At 37.7% G+C, this 21451-nt stretch overlaps 1 protein-coding gene across 1 annotated transcript in view; it reads left to right on the top strand.

Moving 5' to 3' along the window:
- PDZD2 (PDZ domain containing 2) overlaps nucleotides 1-21451 on the top strand; it is a 718112-nt gene that overhangs the window by 620620 nt on the left and 76041 nt on the right. Inside the window, 3 exon segments of the mRNA XM_053701173.1 lie at nucleotides 978-3442; nucleotides 3444-4336; nucleotides 12175-12292. Of these exon segments, the coding sequence (XP_053557148.1) occupies nucleotides 978-3442; nucleotides 3444-4336; nucleotides 12175-12292 (3476 nt within the window).

Raw genomic sequence — 21451 nt, 5'->3', positions numbered from 1 at the left:
TTTAAGAAAACTTAATTATTTTTCTTGGGATCTAATTTCTCAGCGGAAATAGCTGTTTTTATTTTATTCCTCCCTCTCTAGTGACTCGTGGACTTGCACATCTTGGGTATTATATCCCATACGTCACTAGCTCATGGACTCTTGCCACTTACATGAAAGAAAACATAATTTATGTAAGAACTTACCTGATAAATTAATTTCTTTCATAGTGGCAAGAGTCCATGAGACCCACCCTATTTTTTCTGGTAATTTTTTTTTGTATAAAGCACATCATTTTTTAAGTTCCTCTTTTTGTATGCTTTTTACTCTATTTTATACACCTCACTTCTTGGCTATACATTAAACTGAAGTATGAGTAAGGTGAGAGGTGTATTTATAGGCATTTTGAGGTTTGGGAAACGTTGCCCCCTCCAGGTAGGAATGTATATCCTATACGTTACTAGCTCATAGACTCTTACCACTATGAAAGAAATTAATTTATCAGGTAAGTTCTTACATAAATTATGTTTTTTTTGGGTTTCATACCCCTTTAACTCTGAAAATTATGGATTTTCCATTTGTGAAAACTGAAAGAGCACATTGCAGGCTCCACTGTAAATTTAGTGAACAAAAAGACAGTTGCAAGTCTTGTCATCTTCAGACTCAAGTCCAGATTATTGGTGAGTGGAGTCTGACTATTGAAAAAATAAGTGCAACAAACATGTTGTTAATCTGTTTAATATAATTCAGATTGTGTTGATGTGTTAATCTGTTGGAGGACTGCAGAAAACTGTAATTACAAGGTGTTCACTTTCCCTTTATTTTAAATCATTTGACAACAACTTTGATGTATAGTTTTTTAAGCTAATTTTATGCAACATAAAAAAATTCAGAAAGTATTTGCTTAAAATTCAATAAAAATAAAAGTTTTTTATGGAAAGTGTGTTTTAATGATAGTTTTCATGATCATTTATTGATATATGTTCTTTTTTTTTCAGCTGTGGATAGATTATCACACATAATAATGGCATCTGGTGTGGACCCTAACAGACTAGGTGAATGTGAGAAATCTACTGAACCACAATTGCATCAGAATTCCCAGGATACTGTAAATGACATTACCATGTATGAAATATCATCATCATTATTGCCTATTTCGGGGACCAATGATGTACAAGAATACATTTTTCATGGAAATCATAGCTCTGCATTGGTCCATTGTGGGGAGAGTCCAGTTACAAATATTGATGATCTCATTGTTGACTTACATTGTGATAAAATACATTCTCATAATAGCCAAAACAGGGATACCAGGGTAGTTGCAGAACAAGTTAACCTTTCAGAATTTAATAGTGATAACAATGTTAATGGATCATGTACTGTCATTCCAAATAATACAGATGGCCTGGACCAAGCAGAGAATATAACTGGGTGCTCTATTTTGGATTCTCTAACTGTAGGAAAAAAGTTTGCTATCAATAAAAACAACCTGATTAATTACTCCAGAAATTTTAGTAGTTTGAATGAAGATGATTTCTCTTTGTCAGAACAAATTGGAAGTAGCTCAATAGATCTACCTAATTCAATGTATGCAGCTGCTGAGGATTCTGACTCAGAGTCTTTACTGGAGATCCCTTCTGACTCAACAAGTGATATGATTTCTTCACTTCAGAATTATTCATTTGTGTCTGAAATGCAAACTGCTACAGATTCCGAGGATGAGTCTATTGAAATATGTTGTTTTAATAAAAAAGAGGACATTGAAATGCAGAAGATACCAGATTTACGCCCGATTTATCAAATAAAAGAGGAGCCAAAGCAATCTCAAGAAAACATGCCTTCATCAAGTGCAGGAAATGTTCAATACCCAAGCAACCATCTAATGTTTGAAAACACTATTCAATTAACACATCCCTCAGCTCCACCAGTTGTGTCTTTGTTAAATAAAGAGTCTCAGGAATTTGTAGGGACAATCCATCATGAAGAAAGTCCAAGAGATTTGCAAAACTACAGTGCCTTTGTAACAGAAGATATAGCAAATGTTGAACTGAAAGCGAAGGCTATGGATAAATGTGATTCTTCAAGTAGTGAAATGTTGCCCTTGTGCAAAGAAGTTTTGGATATTTGCTCTATCAGTTTTGTGAAAGATAAGCAAAATGTGGGACCTGAACAGTGTGATCATTACAATCAAACTATTAAGCCTTCTCTCAACTGCCAAGGTCAGGGTAAAGATAAGAAATGTGACATTAAGACTAGTGTACAAGCTGTTAAAAATAATCCTCTGAGTGCCAAAACATCTCCAATTACAGGTAAAAGCAGCCAACTGAGTATATCAAGTGACTGCAGCTTGCAAGGGAAAAAAGAAATCTTATCAGAGACAAGACCTTTAAAAAACCCAACAACCAGGAACTCTATGGTTAATAATTATAAGATTAATGGACCTTTATCAACGATACACAGTGACAAGAGAACATTAAGTAGTAACATTGAAACCTTGAGTACTCAAGTATCAAAACCAGGACCTAAATTGAAAGGTTTAAGCATCAAAAGTAAAAGTAAAGCTTCTGTTGACATGTCTAGAAATTATTCTGGAAAAGCTGATGCTTATGATTGTAGAAAGTCATCTCCACAGCCATCTCCTAAACTCCTTACGAAGAGATCCTCTATGACTGACAATTCAGATTCACCAAGAGAACAGAAAAGTGGTAGTTCAGTTATTCCAACTATAAATAATGATCAAAACCACAAAGCAATACTTTCTTTACCTAAAGATGATCCTTCCATCTCAGTATTTACCGACAGCAGCAATCACAAAGAAATCTCTGAACAAAGTTTACATAGACCTAAAGGAAAACACGAAGGTTATGGATATTCTGAAAAGATCTCTAACATTGATGTGGATGATAACTTGGAAAACAATATCAAAAGTATAGCAAAGAATCAGCTGGAAGCACAAACCAATGTGTGCCCTAAAAAAGTAGCTGAGACTCTCAAAGACAATACTGTAAAACAAATACATAAGGCACTTGCAAACAATTATATTACAAATCAAAATGATTTACAGTCAGTGATTTCAACTGCAGTCCATGAAGAGCAGATTGAAACACCTGATATCCAGCGTACATTTATGGAAGTAAAGTTGTCAAACTCCTCTCCATCAGGTCTTTATTATTCTTCATCAACAAAAGAAATAGAGAGTAACAGAGCTGTAATGTTGCCAGTTGACCAGTGTGCATCTGACAAATCTAAGCTCAAACGTGATATTACTGTTGTTGAAAAGCTAATTATTATAGCTAAACCAGTTACTAGAACTAATTCAATGCCAACACAACCATTTAATGTTTCAGATCCTGAGACCACACAGAGGAACAGAGGGGTTACAGATGGGCATCCTATTCCTCAGACATCAGATCAGTGCATGTTTGACTGTAATCCTCAAGAAGTATTCTTGAAAAAAACAAATTGGTAATCATGAGAATGAACAGAATTTAGCCAATGGGAAACAAGAGATGAAGCCTACAAAACATTTTCAGAAATCAGCAGAAGAAAGCCAGTTTATTAGTCAAAAGAGTTCACTTCGGAGTGACACTTTGAGAAGTATTAAAAGAAATTATTATTATGAACTGTACTGGCCCCATGATGCTTCCTCTAATTTCACTGTGAAGCAGAGGATTAAATCTTTTGAAAACCTTGCAAATTTTGATAAGAGTATAATGAAAGTTATTGATATAAGTTCCTCACCACTTGTTTCCAAATCACCTTTGAGTAGAAGGTCTTCTGGTTTTGTGTCATCAAATGCAAATTTGGACGATCCCTCTAGATTTTTGAGGCGCAGTTTAAGCTCCTGCTGTGACAGCCAAAGTGAAGTGACCTTAGCATCTCAAATAAAAAAATCTCCTTCAAGTGTAGCCTTAACATACACTGAAAACAATACAGCAGATATTGTAAAAGAAATCCCTCCCATCCAGAAAAATGAGATCAAGGAACATGAAAACATCTCTCAGCCAACACAGATAAGAAAAAGCAGATCTTCTGGAAGCCATTTACGGCAGTCATCATTGTCTCGATCTAAACTAAGAGAGCTGAGAGCGTTGAGTATGCCAGATCTGGACAAGTTGTGTAGTGAGGACTTTACAGTTGATTCAAAGGTCCCTCAATATAAAACAGAACTTGAGATTACACCTAGAAGATCATTAGGTACAGAAAACACATCCAGTCAACATGATGCTCCTGCAACTGTAGAAAATGTAAAGCTTAACAGGCTAGCCAGAGAGGCCAGTTCTAGCACACCAGGATCAGCCTCTGATGAAGAAGTTAAACAAGATGGGAGCCTTTCTAGAAAAACATGGGCAATAAGGTAAATGTTTTATCCTCAGAGAAAATAAATAATGAACATGTACACATGCATATAGGTACTAGCAAGTTTAGATTACTTTTATAGTACAGATAACCTTAAAGGGACACTGAACCCACATTTTTTTTCTTTTTTGATTCAGACAGAGCATGCAATTTTAAGCAAATTTGTAATTTACTGCTATTATCAATTTTTCTTCATTTTTTGCCATCTTTATTTGAAAAAGAAGGCATCTAAGCTTTTTTTTTGTTTCAGACCTCTGGACAGCACTTTTTTATTGGTGGTGAATTTATCCACCAATCAGCAAGAACACAACCCAGGTTGTATACCAAAAGGTTTGATAATAGGAGTAAATTAGAAAGTTGCTTAAAATTGCATGCTGTATCTGAATCATGAAAGAAAAAATGTGGGTTCAGTGTCCCTTTAACTGTAAAAATGGTAAAAGTGCATTTATATACAAGAGACCACAAAATATTTTATTCCAACATCAACAACAGATGTTTTTTAAGAAAAATAACATAATGTTGCCATATAGGATGCACTTAAAGGGATAGTAAACCCCAAAGTGTTATTTTATGATTCAGATAGAACATACAATTTTAAACAACTTTCCAATTTAATTCTATTATCAAATTTTCTTTATTCACTTGTTATTCATTGCTGAAGAGACAGTATTGCACAACTGACAGGAAGCTGAAAATATCTATTTAGCCAATCACAAGAGCCAAATGTGTGGAGGTGTTCTAAAATAAGTCTCGACTTATAAGAATGCGGGTCCTGCCTCATTTCTGTTGACGTGACATCAGCTGTAGGAGGTGTGTGGCGCTCACTGCGTATGCGCAAGTGGCCCAACCTCTCAAAATAAGCTGTTTTAGTAGCAGCAAAGAGTCATGGAATTATATGGAGATTAGCCTTTATTGCGCATGGGCTCCCGACACTCCACTCATTCCATAAACCTTCAGTCCGATCACTCTATGCAGACACATCCGTTTTTTTGGGGGCCACGTGGCACTGTAGATTAAGTTTTTAAATGGAATCCCCCCTATACTTTAAGTGTTGATCATTTGGGATTCACATATTTTTCATATTATTTCAAATTGTATGTTTTTTTGTTTCACCCCCATTGTACGTCACCACGCACATGCGCACTGAAGGCAACTCGTCTGTATAAACCCTGGACCCTCTGATGCTGTGCACATGCGCTTAGTGTGTAGGGAATAAAGGCTAATCTCCATATAACTCCTCTACCCTTTGCTGCTACAGAAACAGCTGCATGGTTTTTTTTCACCCCCATTGTACGTCACCGCGCGCATGCGCACTGAAGGCATCTCACCTATATAAATCCTCTGAAGCTGTGCGCATGCGCGGAGTGTCGGGAGCGCATGGGCAATAAAGGCTATTTTCCATATAATTCCTTGACCTTTTGCTGCTACTGAAACAGCTGATTTTGAGAGGTTGGGCCACTTGCGAATGCTTTTATCGTTTTTACATCTTGTGAGTTATATATGTTTAGCGTGTGGATGCGCTCACTGAATAAATATACTACCTTGAGTCGGCTTTGCTCTGTTTTTCCATTCTTCTGTTACAGCCACTTGCGAATGCGCAGTGAGCGCCACACACCTCCAACAGCTGATGTCACGTCACCAGTAGTGACGTAGGTCCAGCATTCTTATAAGTCGAGACTTATTTTAGAACACAGGCACCAATTAGCAGCAGCTCCCACTAGTGTATGATATGTGCGTATTCATTTTTTAACAAGGGATACTAAGAGAACGAAGCACATTTGAAAATAGAAGTGAATTTAAAAGTGTCTTAAAATGACATGCTCTATCTGAATCATGCAAGTTTAGCTTTGACTTTCCTATCCCTTTAAGTTCAAAATGCAATTTTTTTTTTAATACATATTTTAAGAATAAGTTGAGTAACTATATTAATTTGAGTCTGAGGAATAAGATAATAGGACACAATTTTAACTAATATAAGCGGTGGTTACCTCTTGCTTTATAGAGATCTTTAGGGTTAAATGAGAAGGTATATTTATTTATTAAGCCCTGGGTAAATAACAAATATGCTGAGTTTTCTCCAGTCTGTTAAGGACTCCCCATTTTGCATCTGACTACTTTGTTAGTAAACAGTCACAGATTTCAGATATCTCATTCTGCTTCTGTCTTTTTTATTGGTGAACCCCAAAAGATGTGTCCTCTTAGTTTGGAAAGCACCATAACATAATAAGTGAAAAATCATGCTATATATATATATATATATATATATATATATATATATATATATATATATATTAAAAGAAATTTTTACAATTGGCTTGCAGTGAATAATTTCTGATTATAATAAAAAAGTACTTTCCTTCTAAATACAGGTGCATTCATTACTTTTGGTAATACAGAACCTGGCCACCAGGAGGAGGCAAAGACACCCCAGCCAAATGCTTAAATACCTCCCCCACCTCATCCCCCAGTCATTCTTTGCCTTTTGTCACAGGAGGTTGGCAAAGAAGTGTCGGAAGATTACGGAAGTTCCTTATGGAAGGTAGTACTCTTAGAGAGGTTTAAGTAGTCTTGTCAGCCTCTCAGTGAGAGCATTGATGAAAGTTAGAGTCCGGGGAAGCAGGGAGAGTCTTTCTGCAAAACCATCCCGACTCATATTAACAGCTCCTTAAGCAATCAGCGTTGACGAGTTTCGCTGCCTGCTTTTCTGCACTCAAGTCCATGTCAGAAGCGCTGCTACAGTCTGTCAAACTTGAAGGACCGTGTCACTGTTCCACGGCATAGATTCCGGTAAGATTGTTTCAATTTTTACACACTTGTAACGTTAGGAGACTGGGTATCAGTGGGACTCCTTTATCTTTATAGAATCAAGGGTTAATATCTCCGGAGGGGAATTATTGAGCAGTGGGGGCTTTAATCATGTTTATGTGATTTTGACTGCTTATGTTTAGGTGACGTTTGGGGCTCATAGGCCTTTACGGAATGTACAGGTTAATTTCAAGCTGCGCTGTTTTATGGACTGCCGCCCTTTTCTCAGCGGGAGTGAATCCTGCACGTTGCACCACGTGACCGGGTGCGGTCACGTTTTTGTTTCCCATTTCCGTATTCCTGACCGTGCGACTGCGGAGAGAATCCTTTTTCTCTACCTGTATGGGTCATAGGAGGTGGTGAGTGCCCCAGCCATTGGGGGTGTAAGGTGCCAGTTGTTTTTTATCCATAACCTACTTAGTCGAGTGAAGGAGGATTCTAATATGTTAGAGGGGGTTTCCTCTAAATCAGATTTTGATACCTGTGTATATTGTGAGGGGTAACCCAGCCCTCTCAATTATGTTCCGTATGCCGCAATAGAGTGTTCTCATCTCCCCATGTTGGAACGTTAGAGACCACTGAGCCATCCGCCTCTGAGGATTCTGCATCCTGTGAGGTGCATTCCCTATCATCTTCGCTTCCTACACAGGCTTTGCCCCGCATACCGTTACCCCTTCTCCTGAAGGAGGCCTTTTTCCACCATAACTTACTGCATGGTTTCTCTGGCCTTAGCACATTTGCATCTTCCTGCCACGTGCAAGCGAAGGCTTAATCCGTGTACTCCTACCCAAGGTCCGGCATGTAAAAAGCCTTTGGTATCCGATCAGTCTTCTGGGGAAGCGGTGTCCTCTGAGGCTTCAGAGGTACCACCTTTAGGGTGGGAGACCCTGGATACTCCGACGGATGTGAATTTTGCTTTTAAATTTAGAATGGCTCACCTGCGTGTACTGAGAGAAGTTTTGGTGACGTTGGAGGATCCTAATTCTGATCCGTCAGCTGAATCTCAGTCTGCTGATTCAGATAGCGAGCTTGTTTAGACGACTGGAGGGATGGTGATCCTATTCTGTATCGTCGTTATATTGTTATCCTTTGTTTTTTGTATTAGATTCCCAGTTCTGAGCTCTTGAGGAATTGTCGCATGACGGGCGGGACCTGTTGATTTCACTTTCCCTTGGGCTATCTCATGTGTGCGCTTGACTATTTTCTTTTTTAATTCGGTTAGGATAAGTTTTTAATTTTCTTTTATTTCTGAGCGTGAGATTATGTTGAAACTCTTCTTAGGAGGACTTTTCGATCTGGGATTCTGGTATTAGCGATTTTCATGTCGCGATTGATGGAATCTTCCTGTGGAAGTTCTATTAAAAAAAAATAACAAAAACAAGAAGGTTGTCTCTGGTCGGGGTGACGTTCCCTCGATATGTCCGAGACTATGTTTAAGCTTCGGAGCTTATATGTTTTTCCTGTTTATTATTGTCAGTTTTCTGGCCCTCCTAGAAATTTAGAATTTTCTGTTTGAGCCTTGAAGAGATATGTTGTATCCTTCATATCGGGCTGGTCCTGGTTGGGTATAGTTATCTCTGTTCTTTTGCAATTTGTATAGATATGTTCTATCCTGACTAACAGACTGGTCCTGTTTGGGCACTAGTTACCTCTCTTCTTTGTTCTTATCAAAAGGTTGTTTTTCGGTCCAGAGGAATCCCTTCTATCCTGGATGTCAGGCTGGTCCTGATTAAATTGTCTTGGTTGGGCGTCTGATATTGGATCGTATGGTGGCCTACAAGTTAATACCCTTCTTTGCAAAGCTGTCGACTTAGAGTTGAATTCTGCTGTGGCAATTTTCTTTAGGAACTAGGTTTTGCCTCTCTTGATGAAGGGAGGACGGGTGACTTTTTTTTTAATTCTTTTTCTAGGTTCCTTTTCTCAGGGGTGTATTTTCCCATCTTTTGGTGCTCCATAGGGGTTCTCTCGTTCTATTTAGTTTTCTATGCTCTCTATGTAGAGCTTATTTCTTCTTCCTCTTGAGGGTTGATATACTGTTCTCTCTTCCCTTATCAGGGGGATGGATAATTTTCTTTCATCAGGGTGAGGAAATCCAGTTTTTCGGGACCGTGTTGTTTTCAGTAACCCCGTTCTGATTCTAGATTTTCCGGGATCTAGGTTTTTTTTTTTATACAGTATCCTGTTTTTCTGGGTTCTGGTTTCTCCTATTTTTGGCTGTGCTGGTTTCTCCATCGTCTGCTAGGAGTTTTAAGAAATCTCTCTTGTCCTTTCCAGTTGGGTTTGGAATGGAGTTCCTGGGGTAGGCTCCAGGGTGGTTCTTGATCTGTTTGATTTTCAGACAGTAGGTCTCCTAGGCCTTTTGAGTTAAAATACTCTATAGGCTTGCACTGCTGTTTTCCTTCAGTCCTTCGTTGGTACTGTGGGTGGCTGATGTTAACTGTCCGGTTTTTTTTCGGCTTGGCATGTTGCTATCTCCAGATTTTCATAGATTTCTGGTTAGTCCGCACCGGTCGCCAGTATGCGGTATATATTTCCATATTCTGGGAAACTTTCCTTTGGTCTACTGGGGCAGTTTGTCTTATTACTTCCATGGAAGTGGTAGAGAGTCTTCTAGGATTCCTTCTGTTTTCTCTTAGGAATCTTCAGTCACTCTTTTTCTACTCTGAGGACCTGGTCTTCTGAGTTTTTTCCTGTTGGGTTTTTTTCTGAAGTAGATCCTTTTTCTGACTCTGAGAGCTCAGCAAGAGGTCAAGGGACTCTCCTTTGGTGGGATCCGATCTAGGTTCTCTGCGAGTTTGTGCCTATCCTAGTCTTGCCCTTAGGGGATCGTGGTCAGGGATTCTTAAGTAGATCTCTGGATCCTTTCGGTGCTGGGGAAGTTTATTCTTCCTTGTTCCCTTCGACTATGTCACCTCTTCTGGGTTAATTCAGTATGTCAGGCAGTATGTCAGGGGTAGGCATCAGGGTACCTGATTGCTTCTTTTTTGTGCTACGACTCGTTTTCATGGTTGGTCTTCTCCATTATGGGTGCTCCTTATTATGGAGTTTGACAGGGTCTGCGCCCTTGTTGTTGTGATGTATCGTGTAAGGGGTTTTTCCGAAAGTTGTCAGTTCCTTCCTCAGCTTGTAGCTGGTCCCTCGATTTAAACTTTGGGTTAACGGCCTTTCCCCCCTGTTTTGGTGGTGGTGGGGGGTGTTGGTTCTCTCTGCTTTTATATTTCTTGAGGTTCTCTCTGGAGAAAGGGTTCTTAGCAGGTTCTTGTTAGGATGGCTAGTTCTTAGCCGGAGGGTTAGCCTGGCTGTCTAACAGTCGTGCGGTTATGCGTGAGCTCATCCGTCGCTTCTGCCCGGATATGTGGGCTCCTAAGCAGATACAGATATGTTTCTGTTCTATTCCTGAGGTCATGAACCCTTGGTGTTCATTTCCTTTTGCTACAACGCAGCTGGCGGTCAGTCAGTTGGGTTCAGATTTTGTCCTTCAGGACATTAGAATTCTTGTCTAAGATTGCATCTGTTCTTGGTATCGATGCAATGGATGGTCCTTGAATTGTCTATTCATTGACCTGTTAAGTTTCTGGAATATCTCTCTGGGTTCTAGTATCTCTTACAGTCGGATAATCCGCCGTCTTGGGTCTTCTTTCTAAGGAGACTTTTTCTTCAGGTTCTGCAAGGGGCTTCTCCCACTTTTTTTCTGGATCATACCTCGAGGTCCTTTCAGACCTCTTTAGCATAGTCTTTTGTCCCTGGGTTCTTCCTATGGAAGTGTACGTATTGGGAGTCTTGGTTGTCCTCGTCGTGTTCGTGGAGTAGTGTTTCTTCGACTGACAACATAGTCAGCGGGACTCGCGTCTCCTCAGAGGTTTGTGTGTTCTTTTTGGGACCAGTGATTTTGTGTGGTCCCTGACGTGGGTTCTTACGGTCCTAATTCTTGGGCAGTTACTTGGTCCTGCTAACTTTTTTGGGTCTTTTGCTTCTATTGAAGCAGTTTTCAGGAGATGGGATTTTTTTCATGCTGTGGTGTCCTCAGATTGGGCCACCTAATTGTTACCCCCCGTTAGCATTCAGTGTCCTCTATTGCTTGAGAATTGATGCAGATGTGGACTCTCCCTGTATTTAGAAGGAAAACAAAAATGACTTACCAGATAATTTCCTTCGAAATTTAGGGCCGCCCTCTCTGGCTGCCCTAAATTTAAATTGCTTTCTTCTGGCACCTTTTTCACCATGATATTTCACCTACTATTCCTTGTTCCCTCGGCAGAATGACTGGGGGATGATGGAGGTGGGGGAGGTATTTAAGCCTTTGGCTGGGGTGTCTTTGCCTCCTCCTGGTGGCCAGGTTCTGTATTTCCAAAAAAATGAAGGCAGATGTGGACTCTCCCTGTATCGATTTTTTTCTATGTCCCTTTAACATAGATGCAGAGTGTGTGTGTATGTGTATATATATATATATATATATATATATATATATATATTATTTTTTTTTTTTTTTTTTTGCTAGAAAATAATGCATTGGTTTGAATGCTTCCATCACACACTCGCAGAGGTTATCTTTTGCTTTTGCCGATTATAGAAAGTTATAAACAAGCTCAACAAATCACTGCACCTTTCAGTGGGGGAGCAGACATTTTCAGAAAAAAAAACTGTCAAAATAAATGATGAAACTGTTTAACATTTACTTTTAATAAAACTGATTAAACACTTTGGGCTAGATTACACCGTGAGGTCGCGTTCGCATTGCTGAAAACTTGTAATACCAGCACTCATTAGCGTGCACTGGTATTGCACAGTGGATCGCTAATATCGCTCTTTTATGAAAGTGATATTTAGCGCTCCACTTGTAATCTGGCCCTTTATATGGAATAAAATTTTGAGTGTAATGCCCATTTTAAATACATTAACCACCAGTTTTAAGTTTCTTCATTTACAAATTGACTTATGTCTGTTCATGGAAAATGACCGATTTAAGCAGTAAAATAGCATTGGCAACCTGAGCGCTTTGGATAGAAATTCTAATTGTGTGTTTATATTTAGCTTGGATCAACTCAGCGTCTCAACCCGGGACCAACAAAAGCTGCAGGCTGTTTTGACTTCTGTGCTGTCCAAATCCGATATTATAACTCTAATTCAAGAAGCAAAAGACCAAGCTGAGGTGAGTTGTACATTGCTGATGCATTTAAATCAACTTGTAGTATGGAATGCTTGATTAGAAAATCATGTTTTTTGGGGTAATTTTATTTTATTGTTTTCTGTTCACAAATATTTATAAATGAATTATAGAAAAACAATAAAAATGAAATAAAATTTATGTGATGTGTTCCACAGTTTTTTTTCTTTAAGTTATTTTTCTTTGAAACATTTTTATTTTAAAATATATGCACAATTTGCTGCCATTAGATATTTTATATTATGCACATGAAAGATTTCCACTTTATTTAAGTTAAAAGGACTCTAAAGTGCAAATTAAATTTTCATGGTTTAAATAGAGCATGCAATTTAGGAGACTTTTTTAATTTACTACTTAAATCAAATTTACATTGTTATTTTGATTAGAGGTAGGCAGGGCTGGATTGGCCTACCAGGATACCAGGAGATTTCCCGGTGGGCTGCAGCAGCTGGGGCTGGAATGCTACAATTTAAAGGGCTGACTAATGGATGCAACTGGGTTGTAGGGTTCCTATATAACATCAATCTGACATTTTTATTTAATACAAAGTAATATAATTTAATTCTGAAAAAAAAGATTGGGGAAGGCGTCCCTTTGAGAAAAATGGGACGTATGCATTCTACCCAACGGAAAATAGGGCTGGTCTTTATATTTTTCCAGGGCTGCTTTTTATTTCCAGTCCGGCCCTGGAGGTAGGCTCAGGATCAGTCCTGTAAAACTGGGAGCCTGCTGGTGATTGATGGTTTCACACACATGCATTTTGTTATTGGCTCACCAGATATGTCTGTTAGGTACCAGTAGTGCAATGCAGCTCAGGAGTTAACTCAAGAATTATGTATTACTCCTTTTGTAGGGGTTAAACTCATAATTATATCCAAGCACAGCGCAATAATAAAATGTTCTAACATATATGAGCATTTCCATTTTGCAGTTTTACATATGTCCCATGAAGCATCTTCTTCTGCTTGATGTGTTTACATAGCTAGTTAATTGCCTATACTATCATGATTCAGATAGAGCATGCAATTTTAAGCAATATTCTAATTTACTCCTATTATCAATTTTTCTTCGTTCTCTTGGTATGCTTTGTTGAATGAGCAGCAATGCATTACTGGTTGCTGACTGAACACATGGGTGAGCCAATGACAATCAGTATATATATATGCAGCCACCAATCAGCAGCTATAACCTAGGTTCTTTGCTGCTCCTGAGCTTACCTAGATAAACCTTTCAGCAAAGAATAACAAGAGAAGGAAGCAAATTCAATTATTGAAGTAAATTGTAAAGTTGTTTAAAATCACATGCTCTTTCTGAATCATGAAATAAAAAATTTGGGTTTCATGTCCCTTTAAAGGGACAGTCTATTCCAAAATAAACTTTCATGACTCAGCTAGGTCATGTCATTTTAAACAACTTTCCAAATACTTTTATCACCAATTTTGCTTTGTTCTCTTGGTATTCTTAGTTGAAATCTAAACCTAAGAGGTTCATATGCTAATTTCTTAGATCTTGAAGGCTGCCTCTTATCTGAATGAATTTTAACAGTTTTTCACCACTAGAGGGTGTTAGTTTATGTGTGTCATATAGATAACATGGTGCTCACGCACTTGGAGTTACCTAGGAGTCAGCACTGATTTGCTAAAATGCAAAGTCTGTCAAAAGAACAAAAATAAGAGGGGAATTTTCCAGAGGCTTAGATACAAGATAATCACAGAGGTAAAAAGTGTATTAATATAACTGTGTTGTTAAGCAAAACTAGGGAATGGGTAATAAAGAGATTTATCTTTTTAAACAATACAAATTCTGGTTTAGACTGTCCCTTTAATTATGGAAACTTTCAGTATAGGTAGGTATAGTATAACAGGCTTTACTGAGCAAAGGTATATACTTTTTATAAAGTTAGCATGATCTTACCGTGAGCCACATACTTGTGCCAAATAAGATTTTACACATGCATGGTACTTGCTTTCTATTAGAGGCTATATGTGTGGTTTTTAAAAATGCTGCAAAATGCCTAAATAGCTATTCGATTTGCAGCATTTGCAGGTTACAAATGTTGCTTTTTGACCTCTCAAGGTATCGCAGAAAAAGTACAATGTTTACACAAAACTGCAAGGTGTTTACAGGAATAGTCTAGTCAAAATTAAACTTTCATGAATCAGAACACCTGGGTAGCACTTGCTAATTAGATGGCTACATTTAGACACCAATCGGCAAGTGCTACCCAGGTTCTGAACCAAAAATGGGCCGGCTCCTAAGCTTACATTCCAGCTTTTTAAAATAAAGATACCAAGAAAAAGGGAAAAAAATGATAATAGGAGAAAATTAGAAAGTTTCTTAAAATTGCATGTTCTATCTGAATCATTTTGACTAGACTATCCCTTTAATGTTTTTTTTTTTTATTTATTATTATTTTTTTTATTAATATTCTCACATTTATTTAATATGAACAAGTATGCTGAAAGCATAGGCATCGATACACACATACTGTTTTATTTGGGGGCTTTGTAGATCAGAAAAAAACTTCCCTCCATTTTACATAAAATTTGCATTTATAAATATTCATCGGAAACTTCCTCTCCCCCTCCTCCTTTCCTGAAATTTCCAGTCAAGGTAGAACAGACATGGTAACTGATGGCTTAAAGGAACATTAAACCCAATATTTTTCTTTCATGATTCAGATAGAGAATACCATTTTAAACAAATGCCTAAATTACTTCTTTTATCTAATTTGCTTCATTCTCTGATATTCCTTCCTGAAAAGCATGTCTAGATAGGCTCAGTAGCTTCCGATTGGTGGCTGCACATGTGCCTCATGTGATTGGCTCACCCGTGTGCATTGCTATTTCTTTAACAAAGATACCTAAAGAATGAAGCAAGTTAGATAATAGAAGTAAATTGGAATGTTGTTTAAAATTGTATTGTCTGTCTGAATCATGAAAGAAAAATTTTGTGTTTAATGTCCCTTTAATAGGCTGTCTTTACTAGTAAATATTTAAATGTTAATATGTTTAAATATGAAAGGGAATATGGTTAGTTAAAGAGACGGCAAACACCATGATATTTTAATATACATTTTTAATTATTTATAATGAAACAACTTTGTGTTATATTTTCATTATTTATTTTATCCCCTTTTCATGTGTTAGCTCTGAAAATTGAGCAATTTCTAACTTTCAGACCTTGAAATGCAACCTGCTAACTACTGAAGGCTATGGCCTCTATTTATTAAAGGTCTTGCAGACCTGATCCGACAAGGTCCGCAAGACCTCGCTAAATGCGGAGAGCAATACGCTCTCTGCATTTAACATTGCAACAGCAGCTCACAAGATCTGCTGGTGCAAAGCCGCCCCCTGCTGACTCGCGGCCAAGGTGTCAATCAACCCAATCGTACTCGATCGGTTTGATTTCCGGCGATTCATGTCCGCCTGCTCAGGCGGACAGGATTATGGAGCAGCGGTCTTCAGACCGCTGCTTCATAACTTGTGTTTCTGGGGGAGTCTGAAGACTCGCCAGAAACACGGCCCTTCAAGCTCCGTACGGAGCTTGATAAATATGGGCCTATAACTCTGTTTTATATTTGTCCCTAATTGGCTTAAACTGGTAAGAAATCCAAATCAATTCACTTTATATTTTAAACAACATTCCAATTTATTTGTATTATTTCATTTGCTTCATTCTTCAGATATCCTTTGTTGAATAAATGCACATGGGTGAGCCAATCACACAGGGCACCTTTGTGCAGCCACCAATCAGAAGCTACTGAGCCTATTTAGATATGCTTTTTAATAACGAATATAACAAGAGAATGAAGTAAATTGGAAAGTTACTTAAAATTGCATGCTCTTTCTAAAAGAAACAATTTGGGTTACATGTCCCTTTAAGCTTGCCACTATATTATGTTATATTGATTAACAATGGTATATTCATGCTGCCTAACAAAAACATGTGGAAATAAAACGGCATTTGACAAATCTGAATGTAAATATTATTGTGCATACTTGTGGTTTATGAAGTCTACTTTTTGTTCAGCCCTAATTTAACCAGCTTTGGTAATATGGTCTAGAGATTTATAATTTAGTTTCACCTTGTCCTCCTCCTCTTTCTTCCATCTGTAAAGATATTTTTATCCAAATTGACATAAAGGTTACTGGGTGGTAGAATGTTTCACAATTTTGTTGGCTTGTTAAATATTTTAACAAATATGTTCTACTTAAGAAAATCTGCCTAAAGATCTAATACCTCTGGCATTCCTTAAACCACAAAATATCCCAGAGATGCATCATGTGGGGTACTCATTGCAAACCATAGAAGACTATGTATGCAATATATATAGTACGTGTTAAAGCAGGACTTCATTTTACTTTTCAGTCTCGTGTGGCACAGTGGTGAAATTCTCTTAATCATAGCATGCATGTTTAACATGTGACAGTTAAATCTTCAGGTTATATACTCCACAGTGCAGCAATCCTGCATACAACATAAAACACACAAGGGAATTAATATGGACCTTTCCTCAACAAGGCAAATGTCTTCCATGTGATAATAAAATAAATATTTTGCCATGACATAATCTGTTGGCAGAATCGTGCTCTTATGTGCCATTTGTTGGACAGACCAGGATTAAAGGGACACTGAACCCAAATTTTTTATTTCCTGATTCAGATAGAGCATGCAGTTTTAAGCAACTTTCTAATTTACTCCTATTATCATTTTTTCTTCATTCTCTTGCTATCTTTATTTGAAAAGCAAGAATGTAAGTTTAGAAGCTGGCCCATTTTTGGTTCACAACCCGGGTTGTCCTTGCTGATTGGACAGCACCAATAAACAAGTGCTGTTTATGGTCTGAACCAAAAATGTGCTTGTTCCTTAGCTTAGATGCCTTCTTTTTCAAATAAAGATACCAAGCGAACCAAGAAAAATTGATAATAGGAGCAAATTAGTAAATTGCTTAAAATTGCATGCTCTATCTGAATCATTAAAGAAAAAAATTGGGTTTAGTGTCCCTTTAAAGAAACATTGAACACCCAAATTGACTATCATAGTTTTAAAAGAGCAGAAAGTAGGTAAATTCAAGTAGCTTCTCCAATTTCCCAAATAGGGAATAAAACTGTATAATGCGTAAAACATATAAACTAAAGAAAATAAACCAAATCAAATATTAAAGGGAAAGTAAACACCTTGTATTTCTGTTGGGAAGATGCCAACTAAGTCTAAACATTTTTAAAACAAATTAACATTTATTTTTTTCTGCCTTTTTATTTTTCAATAGCCAAATGTTACCCACCCTTTGCCTTTATTTAGAGGAGCTAATCTGGACTTTAGTCAGCTTAGTAAAATATGTAACAGGGTTTGCCTTGAGAAGTCAACAAGTGTTCATTTGAAGTTTTGAGAATTAAAACAAAATCTATGTTCAGAACTAAATACATTTATTTTGGCTTTCTTCAAATTATAACAGCAAATCATTGTCAGATACCGGTTCTATTTGTAAAGTATATATTATGTATTTGAGAATGCCTTCATGATTTATTTAATCTGTGTGAAGGAGCTAGCACTGTCCACTAGAAAACGTAATGGCTGTAGTACTAATAAAACGAGGGAAAGCCACAGACCCCCCCCCCCCCCCCCCATCTAAATAGCTTAGCAATGCTGGATAGAGCTGAATTTGACTGCCAGGAATACAAAGGTGTATCATGCATAGGGCAGCCAGCGTGGGATGGATGGAAGCCCTTTTTGGAAGAAATAAGTTTAAAATATGTGAGAAATTTCTGGTTTGAACCAGCTGGCATGATTAAATGCACATTACAGTCCAACTTCATTTTTGGATCTTTGAATTGGACAAATGTTCTGTGCAGTGCTGCATCATGGCTTGGTCCAAATTATTTTATGAAAATCTTATTTCATACCTGAACCGTACAGTTAAAATAAAATATAGTTATTTATAGTATATTATATAGTATAATGTTTATCTTCTATGGATTAATTACTGATGCTGTTTTGGTAGCATTTTACTTATTACCTTTATCCAAATAAAGGACTTTACATTTTAATTTGGAATCGTTATTTGGCTTAAAGGACCACCAAACAGTAGAAATGAATGACAAATATGCAATCTTACACTTTTAATTTGAAACAAACAGTAGAATATTTTCTGGCAAATTACAAAGTTTATCCAATTTCCCCTGTACCATGTGACAGCCATCAGCCTACGTGCAGCAAAAATGCATATTATATACTGTGCACTTTTGCAGAGGCCCAGTAGGAGCTAAAGCCTTAGAAAGAGGTCATAGAAAAAGAATGTGCACGTTTTGATAATGAACGGATATTGGAAAGGTTTGTTTTTTTCTAAATTGTATGCTTCATCTGAATGATGAAACTTTAATTTTGATTTTAGTGGCCAATTATCATTAATTCAATTTTCTTTTCTTTTTTTCGGACACATTTTCTTAAAGAATGTTTAGTATGAATGTAGCCAGTATGATTTTGTGTGTCAATAAATATGAGGTAAAAGTTGCAGTCTGTCAGTAAACACTTTGAAATTATAATACTAAATGTTTAATCAAGTCCAAATTGGCTTCTCCAAATAAAACAAATGGTGTGTGGAGCCCGGTTTAAACAAATGAATAAAAAAAAAGTTAATTTATTGCATGACAGTATAAATATATTGTAATTGCAAGATGTTCATTATCACTTTATTAAAGGGACAGTCTAGTCCAAAATAAACTTTCATGATTCAGATAGAGAATGTCATTTTAAACAATTTTCCAATTTATTTTTATCACCAATTTTGCTTTGTTCTCTTGGTATTCTTAGTTGAAAGCTAAACCTAGGAGGTTCATATGCAAATTTCTAAGCCCCTGAAGGCCGCCTCTTGTCTCAGGGCATTTTGACCATTTTTCACCACTAGAGGGTGTTAATTCATGTGTGCCATGTAGATAACACTGTGCTCACGCACGTGGAGTTCCAGTGAGCCAGCTCTGATTGGCTAAAATGGATGTCTGTCAAAAGAACTGAAATAAGGGGGCAGTTTGCAGAGGCTTAGATACAAGGTAATCACAGGGGTAAAAAGTGTATTTATATAACTGTGTTATGCAAAACTAATTCTGGTGTAGACTGTCCCTTTAACCCCTTCAGAACCAATATGTTCGCAATTAATGTGTGCACAAAGGACCTGCACTTTTTTGCTATGTTTGACATGTTTATAGTCGGCCATGATTCTCTGCTTTTATGTTTAGTGCACCTATATATATTATTTGTTGTATTCTTATAATAGTTTAATAGTTATATATATATATATATATATATATATATATATACACAGTATTTTCCGACCTGATTCTCAGATGGGGCAGGCCGGAGTTGGATCTCATGGCATCTCGTCAGAATGCCAAGCTTCCGAGATACGGGTCCAGGTCCAGGGATCCCCAGGCCGAGCTGATAGATGCCTTGGCAGTGCCTTGGTCTTTCAGCCTAGCTTATGTATTCCCTCCGTTTGCTCTCCTTCCCCGGGTGATTGCTCGAGTCAAACAGGAGAGGGCATCGGTGATCCTCATCGCACCTGCATGGCCTCGCAGGATTTGGTATGCCGATCTGGTGGAGATGTCATCTCAGCCACCGTGGAAGCTCCCGTTGGGGAGAGACCTTCTCATTCAGGGTCCCTTCCATCATCCGAATCTTGTTTCTCTGCAGCTGACTGCTTGGAGATTGAACGCTTAATATTAGCTAAGCAAGGTTTTTCTGATTCGGTCATAGATACTTTGATTCAGGCACGTAAGCCTGTTACTAGGAAAATTTACCATAAGATATGGCGTAAATTTCTTTTATTGGTGTGAATCCAAGGGCTACTCATGGAATAGGTTTAGGATTCCGAGATTTTGTGTCTTCTCCAAGACGGATTGGAGAAAGTGTTGTCAGCAAGTTCTTTAAAGGGACAGATTTCTGCTTTATCTATTTTGTTACACAAGCGTCTGGCAGATGTTCCAATCTTTTTGGCAGGCTCTGACTAGAATCAGACCTGTGTTTAGACCAATTGCTCCTCCTTGGAGTTTGAATTTAGTTCTTAGAGTTCTTCAAGGAGTTCCTTTTGAACCTTTGCATTCCTTAGATATTAAGTTATTATCTTGGAAAGTTTTATTTTTGGTTGCTATTTCTTCTGCTCGAAGAGTATCTGAGCTTTCGGCATTGCAATATGAATCTCCTTATCTTATTTTACATGCGGATAAGGTGGTGTTACACACTAAACCTGGTTTTCTTCCTAAAGTTCTTTCAAACAAGAATATTAATCAGGAGATTGTTGTTCCTTCTTTGTGTCCTAATCCTCCTTCTAAGAAGGAACGTCTGTTACATAATTTAGACGTAGTTCGTGCTTTAAAGTTTTACTTACAAGCGACTAAGGATTTTCGACAAACGTCTTCTTTGTTGTTTTTTCAGCGAAACGTAGGGGTCAGAAAGCTACGGCTACCTCTTTCTTTTTGGTTGAAGATTATCATCCGTTTTGCATATGAGACTGCTGGTCAGCAGCCTCCTGAACGAATTACGGCTCATTCCACCAGGGCTGTGGCTTCCTCATGGGCATTCAAAAATGATGCTTCTGTTGAACAAATTTGCAAAGCTGCAACTTGGTCGCCTCTTCACACTTTTTCCAAATTTTACAAATTTGATACCTTTGCCTCGACTGAGGCTGTTTTTGGGAGGAAAGTTCTTCAAGCAGTAGTGCCTTCTGTTTAGGTTCCCTGTCTTATCCCTCCCTTTTTTCCGTGTACTATAGCTTTGGTATTGTATCCCACAAGTAAGGATGAAATCCGTGGACTCATTGTATCTTTAAAAAGAAAAGGAACATTTATGCTATAAATTTGTTTCTTTTTAGATACGATGAGTCCACGGCCCGCCCCAGTTTTATGAGACAGGTCTTTATTTTTGTTAATCTTCAGTCACCTCTGAACCTTGGCTTTTCCTTTCTCTTCCTAACTTCGGTCGAATGACAGCTCTACTGTGGTGCTCTTTGCCTCCTCTTGCTGACCAGGAGGTGATATCCCACAAGTAAGGATGAAATCCGTGGACTCATCGTATCTAAAAAGAAACAAATTTATCAGGTAAGCATACATTTTCCTTTTTGTTAAATTTCTACCTTTTTACTTCACTGCC

Source organism: Bombina bombina, chromosome 2 (genome assembly GCF_027579735.1).
Source record: "Bombina bombina isolate aBomBom1 chromosome 2, aBomBom1.pri, whole genome shotgun sequence".
Taxonomy (NCBI): domain Eukaryota; kingdom Metazoa; phylum Chordata; class Amphibia; order Anura; family Bombinatoridae; genus Bombina; species Bombina bombina.
Note: the sequence above shows the minus strand (reverse complement) of the source record. Positions and strands in the feature narration are given on the sequence as shown.